The sequence below is a fragment of the Symsagittifera roscoffensis genome, chromosome 2 (genome assembly GCF_963678635.1).
Source record: "Symsagittifera roscoffensis chromosome 2, txSymRosc1.1, whole genome shotgun sequence".
Taxonomy (NCBI): domain Eukaryota; kingdom Metazoa; phylum Xenacoelomorpha; order Acoela; family Convolutidae; genus Symsagittifera; species Symsagittifera roscoffensis.
The window spans coordinates 26,736,908-26,757,739 of NC_087063.1; the positions used below are offsets into that span (position 1 = coordinate 26,736,908).

Sequence of the window (20,832 nt, forward strand, 5' to 3'; positions counted from 1 at the left end):
GTTAGTTTTCAGTGTAGCCTTCCGTTCGTTAAAACTTAGTTTTTGCACAGTTTTGATTCCCGTAGATTAACTGAAAGTTTAATGTAATTCATTTTTTTTGTGGGGGGGGGGGGGGGGGGAGGGGGGCTGAGTACTTGTGAGGACCTAAAGCTTAATATCTGTCTACTTTGTCTTTGTTGGTGAAAAAAATTTAATCGATGCAGAAAAAATATTGTGGAAACCGAATAAAATAGTGGCTTGGGAAATTAATGAACATATGCTAAATAAGCGTTCGTTTGGAGTTGATTTTTTTAAAATCTTTTCAAATCAAAATTCCGTGCGTCAATTATCAAATTTGATTTAAAAAAAACATTGCCAACTGCCTATAATATAATCATCAATATTATTGTTTGTCGTTTGTCTAAACGTGTTCTGATCAAACTAACGCACATTTTCTTTCCTTACAATACAATTCTATTTTGTTACTTTTAGCTGAAGGAACGCACGCTTTGTTGAGTGGCTTTACTTCAACAATTTCCCAAGATATTTAATTCAACACTTTCACGGCAGGGAACTCCTTTTTATACGACTGTAGTTGTATCAAATGTCTTAAATAAGTATTCAAAATCATTTTGATTCCGACACCACGTGCTTTTTCTGATGTAATTATTCTGCGAGACTGGTTCATTTTATATTTTCTAATAGTCGGAATGTTTTATAAAGCCTTCGTCAATGCTGGTTAATTTGCTGGGAATTTCCGTAGTTGCAATCATGGTAAGTATGTAAAAATTCGGTTCACGTCACGTTTGAATTGAATTAGTTCGTAGCTACCAGGGGCCAAATCCGTTATATAGCCTTTCTTTCTTGTAATTTAACACTGCGGATATTTGATATTCGATAGCTATTTAGCTGATTGCTTATTTATTAGCTCTTGTATCAATCGGCTGCCAGAGTGTGATTTTTTCACCAGAGTCTTTTAACCCCTTGTCTTGAGGTGAGTCTTGCAATTGCTTCTAAATTAACGGAAATTTCTTTGAGCTTTGCAAGGTGCCCTGATCGATTTTCAAACCAGAATGGAAAAAGGCGATCTAGGAAGCTGTCAAATGCATTTGGACAAATAAATCAAATTTAGAAAGGGATCATTTGCGGCAATGTTCTTTAAATTCAATCGGAAAGTCAGGAAGCCGGATTAAATAATAGTAATAGAATCATAAAGGTTTCTTATTTTCTGATTTTTCATTATCCATTCTTGCCCCAGATTTATGAAGTTGTTTGAAGTTATTGCCAGTGTTTATATGATCTTCTAGTCTTTGCAGTATATTGTCTTTCGAGGTGTTAATAAAGGGTCTAGGGCATATCCGATATGTCAAACATCCGAACTTATATAATAATTATGTAATAATTTTACCTTCGAATTTCAGCAGAATAAAGAATTCAATTCGACGATTCTAATTAAGCCATTTCTCGGTGAAAGGTAACCGGTGACGCTCTACGTGTGCGTCGCCGCTTTGCGGTGATAAAGGGCTCTAGTTGGGAAACTCGCAACACGTTGGCGCGACTGCGGTGGTCACTATTAATTCGGTCACTATAGCAGCTTTAAAACGAACGGTAGAAATCGGATCCTTGCCCTACTTTAGAAACCCTAGTAAGGCTCCCTCTCGGATGTTTGCAACAATTTTTGGCTTTTAGGATGTTTGACATATCAGATGTTTGACGGTACCCGTTAATAGACGAATTGATTTTTCATTTTAAAATCGTGTTTGGTTTTTTCAAGAAAAAATCTTGGTTTCGTTAAATCAAAAAGAAACGTCAATCAATAACGAGTCTTGAACTTCAAAGAGCTGTAAAACTCTGTTATTGCAGGAAAGCTTTTGATCTTCTTTGTGAATCGATTAAAAGTTTTTGTATGTACAAAAGTAAAGCATTTTCTATGAAACTTTTTAAAAAACAATTAGTCGTTTTTCCGACTTCCTTAGTTTTTTTTAACCGTTTTCTTACTCCTACATCTACCCGTAGTCTTGCAACTGGGTACTAGATTTTTCCCGTAAATAGTTTTTTTCACAGGCTTTCTGAAATTGTACTTACGTCAGCTTCGCTTTACCCAGCAGGCAAATTTGAGCGTGCTTATCTAATAAAGGCTTTTATTCGTCTTATAAGCAACACAGCTTGTATCTAAATTTCTAGAGGGGAAGGGCACTCAAAACTTTTTCTCATATCTTATTTCTCAAAACCTTTCTCACGAGTCCTGACCCACTTTTCAAGAGTCCTGGGACGACAAATCACACGGGAAATAATCCGTTTTGAAAAAAACTCGGCATTTTGTGTAGAGTATTGAACGTAGTGAAGACTCTTATACAGGTCTTTTTTATTTTTGATTTTTCGCGTGACTTAAGACTTATTTGAAAGTTCAGTTTGTTTTCCTTGTTAAAAGGAAGGTAAACTCCAGTTTGAAGCACCGAAAGTGTAAAGGTCACGAAAAACGTGATCCACTTCTAGTTTCGAAAGTGAGTTTAAATGTTCGGATTTCCTAGCGGAATTAAAAGTTTACTTATTGCACCAGTTTTCTCAAATTGGATTAGTTTTTTAATCAAAAAAGCACCAATCGTAAATTGTGCTTGAAATTCAGAGAGCATATATTTTTCAATGGCCATATATTTTTTCTTTAAAGTTCGAGAGTTGAAGTTTTTTTCAAAAAACAAGTCAGTTTTTGTCTGTTGCCTTGCGTTCCATACACTTTTCCAACTGTCATCTTTGGTCGGCTTAGTTGCCACATCATAGTTGTTTTTTGTTGTTACCATTCTTAATTGTAGGTGTTATGATTTATCCCTGCAATTTGGAATTTTACTAAACTTGACTTCGTATAGCTTCCTTTTTTTCGTTCAAGACTTAATTGGGTCAAGTTATTTTTGGCTTATATTTTATCGGCTTATTGGTGTAGTTGTGGGTCGTTTGAAGATGTGGATCGTACTAAATGCTTAAAATAGAAATTAGCGTCGTGTATTCCGCAAATATACCATCATTGAGGGGGAAGGGGACGCACAACATCTTTTTGATTTTTAAGTTTTTCTAAAACAATTTTTCAACTTAATGAATTGTCATGAATTGTCGACTGTTTTAAGCCCTTTAAGTTTTTATTAATTGCCTATTTAACATGGTCTTAATTCGCATGCGAATTTTTTGTCTGCGGTTTTCATTTTTTTTGTTGGTGAGTTGGTCATGCTATGTGTGTTTTATCGCAAGTGGTGCGAAGCTTCGGTTAGTTTAAACTTGTGTTACGTTCCCAGTTAATTTCCTAGCTTTTTACCACTGGTAGTTTAATAGCGTGCGTTGTATCTGTTGTATTATTAGTGGCTATGGGTTGTATCTCTTTTTATTAGTGGCTAGTGTTTGAAGACTAGTTCTCAAAATGGTTAAGTTTTATCAAAAAAGAGTCAATCATGTTTTGTTCTAGAAATTTAAAGAGCTTTAAGGTCATCTTTTTTTCGAAATTTGTAAGTTGAGATTTCAAAAAAGTCAGTTTTTTTCCTATTTACATGCGTTCATTGACTCTTTTCCAACTCTGGCGGCTGTGCCTATGCTTGGTGATAGTACTAGCTGAATTCTGATTGGCTCAGTTTCAGAATTCAATATTCTTTGATTCTTTTTGATATTTTTTATAAGTTATTTTTCCCAAGGACTCTACACCAACATATTATTTGTTGAGATAAATTTTCTTGTGCTTTTAGTTATGGGTTTCATGCTTGTGCTTTTAGTTATGGGTGTCGAAAAATAGCGAGGTTAAGGACATGAATGCTTTGGGTTATTTATCTGTAGTATCATATGCGGAGGCTTCACGGAAAGTGCAGCTCACTTTTTAAGTTATTGTCGCGTTTGTGTGCGTTCGTATGTATCGGCATTTTATATAGTGAACTTGAAATGACTTGTCTATTTCCTGTTTCTGGAATTGAAAAAATTGCTGAATAATTTGTCCTTTCTTTGTCTCTGACTACGTTTTGGTTTGCGCTTCTATAATTACATTGATTGATGTGGCAGCTTGGAGTTCAGGTGAGACACAGGAGGCGATTGTTATTACTTTAATAGGTAACTAGACTTTCCCGTTAACAACCTTTAGAATTCTTACTTGCTTTTATTACTTGCTTTATTATTGAAACTAAACAACTTTCAGGTTCGTTCTCACTTGGGCTAAAGGTAAGGCAGTTGCCCTCCTTGTATCCTTGTCTGGGTAGGGAGTCCCGGCCGGTCCTTGTTTTTTATATGAAAAAGGAAAAAACGCTTTAAGGAAAAAGTTCAAATGTCGGACTTTCGCTTGTCTACAATATTTTTGTCGACGTAATTGCCACATCGGGGAGGTTTCTTGTGTTGCTAGTAATTTTCCTTCTAGGTGTAAGTGTTTTTTGATTTACTCCTGTAAGTGGTAAAGTTATTAGCCCTGAAATTTTCTTTGGTTTTAATTTTTAGAGTCGATGAACGTTGTTGGTTTTTTTTCAGGAAAACGGCTCAAATTTATTTTTTCCCGGTTTGACTTTTATTTCTTTTTAAGTTCAGTTCAATTTTTAAAATAAAATGGAGGCAAACTCGACTATCGAACCGCAGAAGTGTAAAGGTCACGAAAAACGTGATTGGCTTCTAGCTTCGAAAATGGATTTTAATTTTCAAATTTCCAAGCGAAATAAAAAGGCTACTTATCGATCCAGTTTTCTCAAAGTGGGTTAATTTGATCAAAGTGTCAAAAAGATCAGTTTTAAATTGTTCTTGAAATGCAAAGAGCTTTGAGGGCATCTATTTTTTCAAAGATAAGGTTTTTCAATAAACACGTGGGTTTTTTTATTCTGTTAATTTGCATTCATTGACTTTTTTCCACCTGTCTGTCTCTGTTTTTTTTTGCTGAAAAGCTTTATCGGGTCTAAACGTTTTCGGCTTGTTTTATTGGCTTAGTTACCTAATTTTGTGTCGCTTCATAGGCTATAAATCGTTTTTTTTTGTTTGAAAACCTCAGTAGTTTTGTGTTGCAAGATCTCAAGAGTTTTAAAATTTACTTTCTCAAATCAAGTAAATACTGGTGGTTGTGTTTTTTGACTGCTTTTTGAAAAGTATATTTTTTCCTCCTTATTTTTTCATCGCTCCTTGAAATGCAGCGCTTGTGTTTAATCGCAAGTGACGTGAAGCTCTGCTTTGCTTTTTTTGTGTAAGAATGTTAATTTTTTTGTAAAACTTTTTTGATTCAAATCCTGGTTTGAGCTTTTTGGGTATTTCTGTTACAATAAAATTGATGGATCATTTCTCACTTGAAATGCTTCAATCTTTCGTCTATTTTGTATTTAAATGCGAGTTTCATTATCTCGCCATCTTTAGGATTTTACAACGTAATGCTTTTGCATGTTGAACAGTAGATCTATCAATAGATTTTTGCATATTGAAGCAGTGACTTATCTCGCAATGTTTTTAATGTTTTCATCGTTATATCGCCTTTCGCTGAGCTTATACAATGTTCAAGTGCTCTTTTATTGCTCACAATATAGCATCGTGTTTCTGGAATCCTATGTAGGGCTGCAAAATGAGATTGATCATACGGCACTACCATTTTTTTTCTTCAAATTTCGATGATTTTTTAAAAGTTTTTCATCCATATATCTCTTGTATTTTTCAAAAGCGAGCATCACTATCTTGCCATGTTTAAATCTTATCAACTTAAAATTCCTCTGTGTTTAATGTCTAAGCGTTGCTGTTTGTTAATGAAAATCTGTTAAAGGAAAAAGATTTTCACAGTTTGACCTTTGTTCCGACTTTCGAAGAAAATGACAGCACATTTGTGCTCGTGGTGTTTTTTTCTCCGTTTTCGAAATTTTAAATAGCTATTTTTGACTTTTTTAATTATTCGAATAGTTTTATTGTGCTGAGCTTAAATTAAAAAGATATTTAAAATGTGATCATTATCGTAAAGTTGAGGAATTTTCAAAATAGCCAATGTGACCAGTTTGGGATAATTACGCGCGATAAATTTCATGCTATTTTAGCGTAAGCTGCCAGTTAAATTGTTTCAAAAAGAATTGAGGTCAGCAATTTGCTTTTATTAATCCTTTAGCAGACTCTAAAATATGTCGATGTTTTTTAAATAGCGGGAGGGGGGAGTTGGGATAAAATGAAGAAAAAAATGAAATAAATAGAAGTATTGGCAAAAAAGGTTTTCATTGAATAGCAGTCGGCTCTCGTTTTTTTTCCAGTTTAGTTCATTTCTTTTGTTAAAAGGAAGACAAAGTCCACTATCGAACAGTAAAAAGTTCACGGAAAACGTGATCGACTATAATTTCGAACATGGAGTTTAATTGTCAGATTTCCCTGCAAAATAAAAAACTTCAACTATTGATTCAGTTTTCTCAACTTAGGCTATTTTAGTCAAAAATGCACCATATAAATTGTTCGTGAAATTCAAAGGGCTTCAAGGGCATGATTTTTGGTTCTTTTTACTTATTCCGCACAAGTTTTGCGATTTTGTTGTTTTCAATATATAAATACAAAACAATGCTAGCACTGATTCGTTTGGTTAATACAAATGCGATCGTTTTAATTTAGCCGATTTCTACAAGGCCAAATTTTGAGTAGATGTTAAGCAATTTTTTCCGGTAGCTGTTTTCTGTAGCAAAAAATCAATATTTCAACATCTTAAGCTGAAACTATTTTGCTCCAATTTGATTGGCTAGAGATGTTGAAACATTGATTTTTGGGCGGAATAAGTAAAAAGCCCTATTTTTTTCTTTTAAAATTTGAAAAATAAAGTTTTTTTTTCAAATATCAAGTCCGTTTTTTTTCTGCTTTCTTGCGTAGTATACTTTTCCAACTGTCAGCTGGCTATGCTTATTCATAGTGCTTTCCTTGATTTATGGTGTTTGCTTTCAGGGAAAAATTGCGGGCGATGGTAAAGCTGAGCATTCGTTCAATAGCGATAGCTTTTGATTTCTTTCCAATTTGTATTTATAGGTTGTCTCGCCTTGCTCTTTTGTAAGTTTTGGCCGAGTTTACTTTGTTAGGGGCTGATTGTTCTTACTTGTTTTTTTTTATATATATTTCAGTTTTCTAAGAAATTGGTAAAATTTTCTTGTTTATTTATATTTACTGTTTCTCTGTATTGCAAGTTTTAAGAATCTTTGTTACACCTCGTGTCCAGGCAAAACAGCCACTTAACATCAATCCGCAAAATAGGTATTGTAAGAAACCAATGAAACAGTCGGACTAAGTTAACTTTCCCAAAGTGCTTCAGAGTATGTTAATTTGGTTCTACGTTGGTATTTTCAGCCAATTAGAGTCAAGAGTTTGGCTTCCTTTTAAATAGTAAGGTGGGGAGTCTTTACTTGCTCTATCTAGGTATGTTCGGCCCATGTTGAGAAAAACGCGTTTGAAATTTCAAATTTTGATTATTGTGTCCGGATAATTTAAATAAGCTCTTATCGGATCGCTTATGTTGAACAAACGTCGTTCACATGCTAGAATGGGCTCATGTGAACGTTCTCTCCAACATCGACCAAGTGTACTCAGGGGCGGATCTAGGATTTTCTCGAGTGGGGGGCGGATTTTCAAAAAACTTTCGAAAATTTTTACGACCTTTTTTTTTAGGTCGATCAGATTGATTTTCCGAGCTCTCCCAAAGCAGTAAAAAGAACCTGTTTTGGCCAAATTTTCTGCGCCGCAGGCAATTTTCGAAAAAAAAACAGGTCAAAAAAGCCGTTTTTGGGCACTTTTTGGAAAATTTTGACAAAAAAACGCGTTTTTTTTGGCGCGCGCTCCCCCTCAAAATTAGTATATATTGGCGCCGAAGGCGCCTTAAGAAAAGTATGAGGGTCGGTCGGCCAAAAATGGATTTCTTAAAAAGTACTAAAGGGGGGACCCTTTGGGTTGGCAGGGGTTCGAATCCCTGAGGGGGGGCGTCCGCCCCTGAGTGTACTTTCCCCCTCCCTCAACCAAATAAAAGACGAATTTAACAATTTGCTGGGTAACTAGCCATTTTGACTGAATTTTTTGTATCTTCCGAAAGATAGTGTTGTCTCGAGCTCAAAATTAAAAAGATGATTCACCTATGATCATTTTTCGTGAAGTTGTGGGAGCTCATAGATGGCAAATTTGTGACAATTATCATTTTGCGCTATTTACGCGTAAGTGGAGATATAATCTCTCTTAAAATCGTACAAAACGGTTTTCTCAAAATTGGTATGAGATTCGACAAAAAGTGAACAAAACAAAAAATGCTTAGAATTAATATGGTGCTATTTTTTCCTCGAAAATTTTAATCAAACTTTTAACCCACAAATGGGTCATTTTGGTTTTTAATAATCAAGAAATACGCTGAAACTACCGAGTTAGTTTATGAGAAAGTTATATCAAAAGAAGCATCTTACACAGCCCAGCAAAGTTCTAGAAGGTTAAAACATCCAAAAATTTGCGTACAACTTTTAGAATTTGTTTTCAGCAAATGTTTTGATTTTTATATAGTAGCAATGATCTTTTGTGGCTATCAACCAAAAATATATTTTCCTATACAGATTTTTGGAAATTTTATTTTTCTGGAAAATCGTTAGGCAGAAAAGGTCATTTTACTTTAAAAAATTAAACTCTTTGGCTGAAAACAAATTTCAAACGCTTCACGCGAATTGTCGAAAGTTTTACACTTCTAAAATTTTGTTGTGCTGTGTAAGAGGTTTCTTTTGATATATTTTTCTCATCAATTAACTTGGTAGTTTCAGCGTAATTCTTGATTTTTAAAACAACCAAAATGACCCATGTGTGGGGTAAAAGTTTGGTTAAGAATTTCGAGGAAAATTCTGGTGAAATTTTAAGCAATTTTTGTTCTGTTTTTTTTTGTCTAATCTCAACTTAATTTGAGAAAAACACGTTTGAAAATTCAAATGTTCGTTTTGTCCGGATAGGGACAGAACAACAGTGCGCAAAAAGACAATGTTGTTCAACAGTGCCGAAAGATTTTTTGAAAACTGTTTTTACTGGTCCCAAATCACTGACAAGTAAGTTAAATCAAATCGACGGAAGTTGAAAAGTCAATAATCGCCATTTTAATGGATGCCGCTTGTTAAACAAACAAAAGTTGCCTAAGTTCGGCGTCATACATTTTTGAACAATGAATTAACTCAGCAAAGTGTCAAATTTTCTCGTTTTCGCTCTAAAACAAAACAGTTTTCAAACCAACTTTTCAACTACTAGCAAATAGAATTCAAAATTTTCAAATATCCACAATTTTCGGCACTGTTGAACACATTTTTTGTTTCGGCACTGTTGAACACCCCCCGCCCCGTCCGGATAATTTAAATCAGCACTGTAGTTACTCAACTTAATTTATTTGTATTTCTTTCAAAAATACTGCTATCTGATTGGTTGAAAATTCGCATCGTTCAATTTGCTAAAAACAAAGTGAACTTTCTCATCTAAATCAATTGGGGGGGGGGGGGGGGGGGTTGGGGGTGTGTTGCTCGCATGGTCCGTAGAATGTTAAGAATCTGATAAGACGATCTCTAAAAATTATTTTAATCACTCACTGGATTTGAGGTCGTTTGATTTTTGGCTCCTGTATCAATTTTATTTGTTTTGGTGCATCATCATGCTGCGCAAACAATCCAAATAAGTTATCCGGATCACAAATATATGCATTTGAACATGTCGATTGAGGCATTAATTTGTGTGTCATTCGGTATCATATTATGTGTATTGCGTTTCAGAGGCACTGTGTTGAGTGTTTAAAAAGACGTAAACATGACTACAAAATGCAATTGTACGTTGGCTCAATTTTACCATCAGATACCATTGATTGCTGAGCTTTCAAATCACAGAATTACTATTATTATTTGTGATTACTTCTATCTTGACTGATACCTTAGACTGTAGAGACTTAATCGATTCATAAGTCCGATCAATCAACAAACCTCGCCCTTTCATACATTTAAGCTGAATCTCGCAACTGGCTCCCAAATTCAATTTTGCCTGATTAAATCAAATTCCATATCACCTTATCTATCACCTGTTAGCAAATTTACTCTGAATTTTTGTCATTAAATACTGCGTCTAGATACTTAAGATTCCCCGGTTGAATCTGATTCAAACTGCTAGAAAATCTTATTGCAAATTTGAGCTCGATAATAAACAAATTGTATACTCGGCTGAATCCACTTGAAACCTGGTCAAGTTCGAGTTGGACTCGGAATTGCGGACAAATATCAAAGAATGACCGAAACGTCAGCAACCAGCTTCTCGACTGTTCCCAACTTTACGAAGCTAAACGGCTATGATTTGGGGAATGGACAACGAGGCGCGAGTGTTGTGGGTGTGGATGTGTTGGGTGCATCGGACGTGATCAAAATAGGGAATGTTAGTGGGCGCATTAAGTTCAACATGCTGGCGGACAAGAAGAGACTCATTCAGTTCACGCCCTTTCTAGACTACTCGCAGTTGGAGGAGGGGGCAGAGGTCGAGTTCCCAGCCACTCTTGTCCTCATCAATTCCATCATACACAATCCGTCCCAAAAAAGAAGGTGATTTCAGTCCATTTTCAGTGTATAGTTTCTGTGAAAAACGTCTGATATTATTCTTCGAATTCAGTCATGTTTGAAATGAAAATATGCCATTCCATGATGAGCGCTTGGCAATCCGTCTTAAGATAAAAATCTTTAAACAAATTATTCTTAGTGTGCTACAAGATTTGACGTTTGTCAGGCACTGAAAGACTGAAGTTGATTTCCTCTTAGCTAAATTAAATTATTTGATTTGTTTCAGTGACTTCTGGGTGGTGTATGGTGGCCTCGGAGACCAAATGCTGTGTGTTATCGAAGACGCAGCTATCCAGTCCCAAGATCTGGCTAAATCCAAACCCCATGAGTTCTACTATGTGGGGAGACTAAAAGGAAGAACTATAGTTTACGAGCACAAGGAAAGCTACTACAAGAGTCGCTGCACCAATACTGTCACGGTGCAGAAGAATCAAAACAGGCAATACGAAGTACGTATTGACTCCCGCCAATACCCCCAGCCCCTCCTCCCCTCTTCAATGAAGCAGTGAAACGCCACACGAATTATCTTTTGAATTTGACAAATTTATGATGAAAATCATATTGCATTCATCATGCTGAAGCTGATTTGTTTGCTTTGATTGATAGGAGCTGTTATCAGAAATGCAAAGAATACGGGTGGAATAGTTTGCATTTTGTAAGACATTAAATCATCAATACTACTGTTATTCAATAGATAGCAACATAAAACAGGATGTTATCATAATAGCAAAACTATGTTTCAGAGAAAATAAGTTGAAACTATCGCACCCGATGTGTCTGGGCAAGTTTCCCCAGAAATATGCTCAACATAGAATAAGATTGGAAGGCTTCAATCACACAATTAAAGTTTTTTCTGATATTCACTGTTTCTTTTTGTTTTAGGCTATCAAGAAACCAGCTTCTCTGCTCAAAATCAATAATCGCTATCCGAAAAAGAAGAGCAGCAGTAAAAGTGGAGGTCAAGACGATGATATTTTGAACAGGGAAAAGTGGAACAACAAAGCTCAATATCTCCTATCATGTGTTGCATTTGCCATTGGACTAGGAAATGTTTGGAGATTTCCGTGGCTGGCACAGAAGTATGGTGGGGGTGCTTTCCTAATTGCATACTGTCTGAGTTTCTGCTTTGTCGGTTTGCCAATGTTTGTCCTGGAAGTCTCAATCGGTCAGAGGATGCAGAGAGGTCCTCTGCTGGTCTGGGCGGCAATAAACCCAGCTGCGTGTGGAATCGGAATCGCGTGTATGATAGTGGCGTTTGTGAATTCAGTGTATTACAGTGTGGTCGTTAGTTGGTGCCTGTTTTACTCATTAAAATCTTTCGGATACCCTGCACCTTGGTACGATTGTTCAGACTTGCGAGATAAAGAGGGACCCTTAGCGGAGTGTGAACAATGGGGAGCTGTGAGGTACTTCTGGTACAGAAACACCCTGGATGTTTCCCCGGCTATTGACGAAGGAGTGGGATTCAACATTAAGATCAGTGCGACCTTGGTGTTTGCATGGCTCATCATTTTCCTGTCTCTCAATAAGGGAATCAGAAGGTCGGGCAGACTGTCTTACTTCACAGCTCTCTTCCCTTATTTCGTGATGGCCATCTTTCTCATCAGAGGTAACTAGTGCTGCGATCTTATTCATTGACCTAATCACTATCATGCTAATTTAAAACTCCATCCTGCACCAGCAGCATTATTTAGGCAAAAGCTTGGGCTCCGAAGGCGAATAGATCAGCTCTGACTATCTAAACCTTAATCCCGAATTGTTCCTTTACCAAATTCTAAAAAAATTTCTAGATTTCACTTTGAAATGGTCAACCTTATATTAAAATACGGTTAGTTTTTTTTTAGTTGAGTGGTGTAAGAGTAAACGATGAACGTCGTAAAGAGTCTCATATAGGTCGTGATAAGTTTTTTTTTGTAGGTAAAACCCTAATCGAACAGCGGAAGTGTAAAGGTCACGAAAAACGTGACCCACTTCTAATTTCGAAAATGGAATTTAAGTATCAGATTCCCAGCTCAATAAAATTATTTGGTACCGGTCTACTTACATGCGTGCCATTTAGCATGCAGCTATTGGCGCAAAAAGAACGTTTTTCAAATAAGTCAATGTTGTTTTTGTGTTTTCTTGTGTTTATTGGCTCTTTTCCAATTTTCTGTTGGCTATGTTCGAATAAAAGTCGATGAACGTAGTTCAGATACATATAAAGGTCTCGATGATTTTTTAAAACTTTTTTTATAAAGAAAAGCCTTAAAATTTGTTCAGGCTCAATTTTTTTCGCGGTTTGACTTGTGATTTTATTTTAAGTTCAGTGCATTTCTATTGCTAAAAGTAAGGCAAACTCCACAATCGAACAGTGGAAGTGTAAAGGTCACGAAAAACGTGATCGGCTTCTAGTTTCGAAAATATAAAGTTTTACTTATTGATACAGTTTACTCAAATTGGGTTATCTTTATCAAAATCATAAAACAGCCAATCATAAATTGTTTTAGAATTTTAGAGAGCTTTGACGCCTTACATGCCCAAAATATGATATTAAAAACAAGTCTTGTGCTGAAGTTATTTTTGGGGTTTTTTTCAAAAAACAAGTCAATAGCTTTTTCTGTTTCACTTGCGTTCATTGACTAGTTTCCTACTGTCTGTTGGCTATATTTCGTGACGCTTGTTTTTTTAATACTGACATATAAAAAAAACTACGAAGGTATTTTATATCCAGTTCGTGTGAACGCAAGTACTTTGTGAACTTTTGTGGCCGAGTGAATGAGCAATTCAAATTTGGATTAGTTACGAATCGAATTTCTTTTATAGTTGCGGCGAAGAAATAAGCTTGAGCTCGCGCAGACGTCATTTGCAAGGTTCATTAAGTTTGACTGTGGTATTCAATAGTTTGCATATGTCTTCTAAGCCGTAATTTGTTCACATACAAACTATAGCTGGCTTGTTAGCTAAGACTTGTCATTATCTCATGACTGTGGTAGAATTTTGTTTCAGGGTTTACTCTGGAAGGCTTCGAAAATGGACTTCAGAGGATGTTCTCACCAGACATGTCCAGACTGTGGGATCCCATTCTCTGGTTGGAAGCATCGGCACAGATAGTTTTCTCGCTCTCTGTCGGATTCGGAGGCTACATGGCATTCTCGTCCTACATGCCCCTGGACAACAACTGTTACCGAGATTGCATTCTGATTGGACTCATTAACTGTGCCACGTCAATCATGGTCAGCATTGTGGTGTTCTGTGTTCTTGGATTCCGAGCTACAAAGCAGTACCAAGAATGTCTTCAGCAGAAAGAGCAACTCAATTCTACTCAGGCACCCCAGGAATGTGTACTTAATAACTTCCTGGACAACGCGGCTGAAGGTACTGGAATCGCGTTTATCGCATTTACAGAAGCCATGAATAGTTTCGGATCTATTTCACCGCTGTTTGCGGCTCTGTTTTTCCTTATGTTGGTCACTCTTGGAATCGGATCTATGTTCGGAACCCTACAAGGTATCCTGACTTCGCTCTACGACGTTTTTCTAAAAGGAAACGTGACTCCGAAGATGGTTTCAATTTCGACATGCTTGGCCTGTCTTTCTCTGTCTCAGATTTTCAGTCTCACAAATGGAGAGTACTTCATGCAGATATTTGACAAGTATGCGGTCACTCTACCACTGCTCATCATCACCTTTTTCGAGCTGCTCGCAATCAATTGGTTAGTTTTTAACTAATTCTTTTTGTTGTTAAGATCCAACTCAGCAAAATCGCTATTGGATCTTTCAGATGTGCAGCAAGTTTGAACAATAACTGTTGGAAAAGGTGGAAGTTATTGTCTAGAATTTTTAAGAGCTGATGAACGTAGTTAAGACTCTTATAAAGGTCCTGATGATTTTTTTGTGTTTATTTTGTGCATTCATACATATTAATGCATTTATGAATGCACTTCGGTATATATGCACTTTTTCAGTTCAATTCAAAGTCATCTGCTGAAAGTTACGTAAATAGCACTCTCCGAATACAAACGTGGAAATGGCGTGAAAAAAGGTGATCGATTTCTTATTTCGGAAGTAGAATTTAATTTTAGGTTTGCCAGCGGAATAAAAGCTTTTCCTAATGATCCAGTTTTCTCAAATTGGGTTTTTTTTAATCACAAAGCGCCGAATATAAATTGCTCATGAAATTCAAAGACCTTTAAGGTCACAAGTCATTTTTTTCTCTTTTTGCGTTCCTTGACTCTTTTCCAACTGTCTGATGGCAATGTGTAGTTGTTTAAGTGGCAATTTTGCTGCATAGAACTGGTTTTTCAATAGCCTCTGTGGCTGTTTTATTAGTGGCTAGTGTAAGTATTTTCGAAGCTAGCGTGGCTCTTAGTCTCCAGGTCGAAAATTCTATTCCAGCCCAAGACAAAAGTCTTTTATTTCCAGTTTAAGAGTAATGAACGTAGTGAAGACTCTTATATAGGTCTTGCTGATTTTTTTGTTTTTTTTTTCCAGGAAAAAGTCATAAAAGTCTCCAATAAATACAGATGTGCATTGATAAGTATTAATGCATTTATGAATGCGCTTTTTGAGTTCAATTGAAATTCATCTGCTGAAAGTTACGTAAAAAAAACTCCAAATACAAATGTGGAAATGGCGCAAAAAATTTTGAACAATTTCTAGTTTCGAAAGTGGAATTTATTTCTTACATTTCCAGCGGAATAAAAACTTTACCTATTGGTCCATTTTTTGGAAATTGGTTTAATGTTATCAAAAAAGCGCCAGTCGTGAATCGTTCTAGAAATTCAAAGAGCTTAAAGGACATCTATTGTTTTTCTTTGAAATTCGATAGTTGAGATTTTTTCAACAAGAGTCAGTGTTTTTTTGTTAACTTGCGTTCATTACTTTTTTCCAATCTTCGATTGGCTGTGTTTTATAGTTTGTGGTGTGCAGCTTCGTCTCTGTGTTGAATTAAGGTTCGCTATCTAATTTTTGATTTTTGCACACTTGCAGGTACTGGGGCATCAAGCGAGTGGCAGATGACATCCATCTGATGTGTGGGAGAAGACCCTCGTTCTTTTTCCTGCTCTGTTGGAGATACATCACCCCCACCCTCATGGCCACCCTGTTCCTTGGCAGTGTCATTTCTGTCATCAACGAGGGGGGAGAGACTTATGACAGGTGAATGATGATTGCTGATACAATCTTTTTTTTAAACTTAATTCCGAAACATCTGCGCAAAATCATGTCTAATTCTTATTTTATAAACGATAATAGAAAGCAAATTTCAAAAAAGGTCTCTAGTTGAAACAATGTCAATATTAGAAATATGGAAATGTTAATTTTTGTAACATCTATGGTTCCAACTTAATGTCTTTGCTGTGTGTAGGTGGGACGACAACCTGGGCAAAGTAGTGAAGCACGAGATGCTGCCTCTTTGGGCCCAGTTCCTGTGTGGAATAGTGGCCGCACTGTCCACCCTCTCCATCCCCATAATCCTCATCGGAACAAAGCTGGGATGCTGGAAGATAGAGTTCAACTTTGTGGAGGACGATTTTGTGAGCGAACATGTGTTGAATAAGCTGTGGAATAAGCACAACGTGGAGTTCTATACTCCGAATAGACTGGAGAGGTGGATTCTGCGGATGAAGAAACCATCAGCTGAAGAGAGGTTTTCGGATTCGAGCCTGTACCCGCCTGCTAGACAGGTGTCGACTGCGGATGCGCCACTCGGACGAGAGCTGAAAATGGTGTCGGGGGCTGCAAATGGGGATGCTTATGACAGCATGAACGAACTCACACTTGGTAAGTCGAAAGTATGAGTTGAAGAAATGTATGTAGTTTTTTCACGATTTATTAGTTCAAACCACGAGTTGCAAAAAGTTAATGTTATTTATTAGAGTTTAGTCGGGTGAAGTTTATTGGAAATTATTCAGAAACTTTGAAACTCAAAAGATTTACCGCAACATGCAGATTTGGCAGTGGAATTTGTATTTTTTGAATATGGGTAATTCATAGTTGACTAGGGCGAAAATTATAATTGATCAATTAAACATACCTCGGCTGTCCAACTTACCAAGGTGAATTTACGGTTTTGACTCCTCATCAAATTATTCAAATATGTGTGCTTGTTTTCAACATGAAATCACATATGGGCGAAAAAAAACCTGAGAAAGGAACGCAAAATTTCACGCGCGCTTTATTTTAGGTTCGATCACCAGTGAGATGAACGGATTTCTGACAGAAAATCTATATGGAAAACAAAAGAATGAAAAGCCTCCTCAGGAAGCGATCAAATTGAAGGTGAAAAGACCTTCCCTCGTAGGCGCATTCCAGCCCCCAATTGCTGAGAGCTCCATCCCCTGTTCGTCCAATACGTCATCATCTCCTTCTAGACCTCCGACCTCGAACGCGAAATTAGAACGTCAGGGGTCGTCGGTTGATTACGACAACATGACTTCTTCCTCCAGCAGTGATTTGGCCTTGAATATGAAACCGAAGCCTGGTCAATTGGTGGTTGACATAGAGAAGAACTTTTGACGACTGAAGAAATGTTTATTCACGTGGATAGATACTTATTTAGGACGACTTAGACTTGCTGCACCTTTCGACCTCTTTGTTTTGATTTGAAAAACTGCTTTCGGAGTAGCTTAGCCGAACCGTTTATGTATTCGAGATTTTGTTTCTGTTAATTCTATATTGGCTATTGCTGAGTTAGACTATGATGACAGATAGAACCTGATTATGTTTTTTGTTAAGCTGCATTTTTAGTCAAGTATTTTTGGACTGTATTTATTTTATTGTAAAATTTAGTGAATTTAATTGCAACATTTTTCAGCTTTCTAGCTATCAATTTGTAACGTGGTGGACAGTTTTTACAGTCAGAGGGTTTTCGACGAAATTGAGTCAAAGTGATCCAAGCAAAGTACGGCTAATTTATGCATATAACACAACCGAATTTTTGTCTATTATCAAATACTTAAATTGCTTATTCTCGATTCAGATAAAATTAAATTGAACCTGCGGTTTTGGGATTTGGGTCATATTTGGGATGACAAAGGTTGTAGGTTCAAGCCTGTGCGGGACATCTAAATTTTTGCAAACAATAAATTTTGTGCTTTGATGTTATTTTTCGGGTTATCAGTTGTCTGTTTTTTTTTTAGTCGGCTGCTTTAGTTATCTTAGCTAGAATTGCATTCGATCTCAATCAATCCATAATAATTTAAGACTCCTGGTAGAAATTTTCTGTTGATATGAGCTACTTCAATCAACAGAAAATTAACCCTAAATAACGAATAGTTCAAAAAGAAAGATCGGAGAAAACGAATGTAGTTACCTCTTCAAAATCATATAGAATGGCTAAACAGGTGCTTGGAGTTTTAGCACATCAGTGTGGTGAATATGAATTTATGGAGGAGTATTTTCAATTAGGCAGGGTTTATTTGCTACAAGAACCCGCAAAAAAAGAGCCATACATACGAAATATTTATGCACCCGTTGTTTTCTAATTCAAGACAAAAAAAATATATGCTCAGAATATACACACAAAACAAAAAAAAAGCTGACAAAAGACGTGCGTTTGGTTTCTGCTCCTTGAGTTCTTAAACGTTACGAGTGGTGAGCTTTATCTTTCGCGGTTCCACTTTTGGTTTCTTTTTCAGCAAAATCCAAATTAATTTGCTAAAAGAAACGCAAAAAACGCTCCTCGATTACGAAAGTAAACGTGGCGCAAAAAAACTTAAAAGACTTCTAGTTGATTCACTTTTGATGCAGACTTCTCAATTTTGTTTATTTTTATTCAAAAAAGTCAGTCATAAAATCGAGCCAACAATAGGAACGCTAATAAACAAAAACATCGGTTGTACATGAAAACTAAAAGCTAAGTTAAACTGGGGATTGAAGCGGTGTCAAGTAGGTTCTATTTTTGAATCAGTCGCCAACTGATTCGTCAAATTATCAACGTTTTTGTCTTGCATTTTTTCATGACTTCCACGATCATCGTGAAATTCCTGACTGTTAACTCCTTCCACGAGATTTTCCTGGCGTTCACCTTCATCTTGATTTTCCTGGCCTGAATTTCCAAATTTGCGGATGTCATGCCGTTGAACTCCTGCGGTTTGACTTTTCTGGATGATCAACATCTCTTGGCTCATTTCTTGTTCAGCGCCTTCATTTGTATTGGGTGGGTTTATCGGTCCAAAACTTTTCGCAGAATATCTAAAAACACCATTGAAAGACGAATTGAACTGTTGTTGTTGTTAGCCCACGCGGGTCGGGTTGGGCTCTTCTGTCTCCAGGTCAAGGAACTTAGCAACCTCTACCGGCCGAAGCCACAGGTCTGCTGGGGTGAGTGGGAAGGGGTTTTGGGAGCAGTTGAAAAGGTGACATGTTGTGTGGGGGGCAAGGGAACAGGTTGGGCAAAGGTGGGAGATGGAGCTGTCGAGGCGGGATAGGTAAGTGTTAAGGAGCCGGCTGTACCCAGACCGGAGTTGGGAGAGCTTACAGCGCGTGGGACGTGGGAGAGATTTTTCAGAGGGGTCAATCTTTGGGGGAGGGATACAAATAACTTTAGACGGAGGGGTTTCGGCTAGGAACTTGGTTACAAGGGAGGTATGGTTGTCTTTTAAAATTGGTTGAACTCACATCTTAATAAACAAAACTCTCAGTCGTTTTGAGAAGCAAAATCAAAATTAATTTTTAAGGGTTACCAACCACTATTCGAGAGGGAAGAAGGCGTGGAAGAAGATGTAGAGGGCGATTCGGATGAAAGGGTGGGAGTGAAGCTCGGTAGGATTTTCCATTCGGCCACTCGTCTTTTTGGCACCACAGGTCTGTCATCGTACGATGAGGATGAATTTGGTTCAGGGATTGAAAAGCCACTGGCTTGACATTTTCGGTTTTCATTGCCTCTTTTGGCATCTATTCGTCCCTGTATTTGGCTTTCTGACGAGTGGAAGGAGCCATCGGCAAGTACTTGTCAGTTTTCTCTCTCAAAAATAGACCTAACCAATGGGGAGTTTGCGGGTGTTGAGGGTCTGTATACAGAAGAACAAAACCAATCATTGTTCTATGCCACCTGGCAAGATTTTTCTCAACTCTCAAAACTCGTCGGGAAAAGCCCTGTCCCGAAAATTCACTAAAACGCCATTTTTCTGGAAACCGGGCATTACTGCTGTTAGACCTTCCCAGCTCCTGCTTTGCGATAAGATCCTCGAACGCTCGAAGTAATCGGAATTCGACGTGTTCGAAAGCCTCGCGAATGAAATTTGCGTAGAACTGAGATCAAGGTAAAATGAATTTTGCATTAATTAGATCAATCGTTAAAAGTACACAGAAAAGACACCGTCTCGAGTCTAAGTGCATGTTAGGAATCTGCCAGATTCTAACTTTCTCGGAGCAAACAGTGGTTAACAAAATTGAACTCTTACCTGAGTCACTAATGTTTGCAATAAGGCGGGGGAAGGGGTATTTGCAAAAAGGAGGGAGAGCTGGGGTATTTGCAATGAGGCATCAAGGTCCAATTGGTTAATATGATCCAATTTTCAACTCTCAATTTAAACAGAAAAAGTGTCTCTAAATTCCCAATTAAGGAAGAGTAGCAAAAATAAGTCACCACACCAGATTTTCAAAGTTTTTGGTTTATCTTTTATCAAGGCGTGCATTTTGACAGAAAAAAAAGAATCAGCGGCCTTTGCAATGGAACTTTGCATACAATTAGCGGATTTATATTCATTTTCAAATCAGCCTCAAATAATGACTAATTCAAAAAGTAATATCGGAGAAAACGAATGTAGTTTCCTCGTTAAAATCATATAGAATTGGTAATAAGGTGCTAGGAGTTTTAGCAGACCAATATGGTGAATATGAATTTATGGGGGTATTTGTATTAAGGCAGCGGGGTCATTGCAATAAGGACACCGGAAAATAGTCATACATAAGAAATATTAATGCACTCATTATTTTCTAATTTTCCACAAAGAAATAATATATGCTGAAAATATACGAACTAAAGACAAAAAAATAGTTGCGCGCAAAAGCTGACAAAAGTAACAGCGCGCGTTTGCTTTCTGATGTTTGAGTGTACAATTGAAATAAAGTTAGTTAAGCCGACAGATCGATTTCTGGAACGTTATGAGTGGTAAGCTGTTAAACATGGCGCCGTTTAAAGAATTGAAAACGACTTACAGTTAAATCTAAGATGTAAGCTAACCTTCTAAAATGTCTTTTATTTTTTTTTTATTTCCGTTGGAGTAATTGCCTATTGATCCTGTTTTCTCAAACAAAGTGACCTCGACTTTCGATGAGCGAAAAAAAATCGCGCCTAATTCTACTTTTGGTTTCTTTTTCAGTTCAATTCA

The 20,832-nt window shown here is 36.9% G+C and overlaps 2 protein-coding genes across 5 annotated transcripts in view; both read left to right on the top strand.

Annotated features, from left to right (window-relative positions):
• Positions 1-20,832, top strand: part of LOC134840560 (DNA-directed primase/polymerase protein-like) — a 58,044-nt gene that overhangs the window by 24,492 nt on the left and 12,720 nt on the right. The gene's annotated exons all lie outside the window — the stretch shown is intronic.
• On the top strand, positions 414-17,297 carry LOC134840559 (sodium-dependent neutral amino acid transporter B(0)AT3-like). 3 transcript variants are annotated; one of them, XM_063856463.1, is made up of 8 exons: positions 414-753; positions 9,696-10,505; positions 10,747-10,969; positions 11,403-12,129; positions 13,506-14,211; positions 15,488-15,655; positions 15,864-16,279; positions 16,683-17,297. In XM_063856463.1, the coding sequence occupies exons 2-8, from the start codon at positions 10,198-10,200 to the stop codon at positions 17,012-17,014; spliced, it is 2,880 nt and encodes a 959-aa protein (XP_063712533.1). In that variant the 5' UTR covers positions 414-753; positions 9,696-10,197; the 3' UTR covers positions 17,015-17,297. The 3 variants fall into 3 exon arrangements, with proteins under 3 accessions (XP_063712533.1, XP_063712531.1, XP_063712532.1); XM_063856461.1 differs by lacking the exon at positions 414-753 and adding an exon at positions 861-973; XM_063856462.1 differs by lacking the exon at positions 414-753 and adding an exon at positions 1,109-1,195.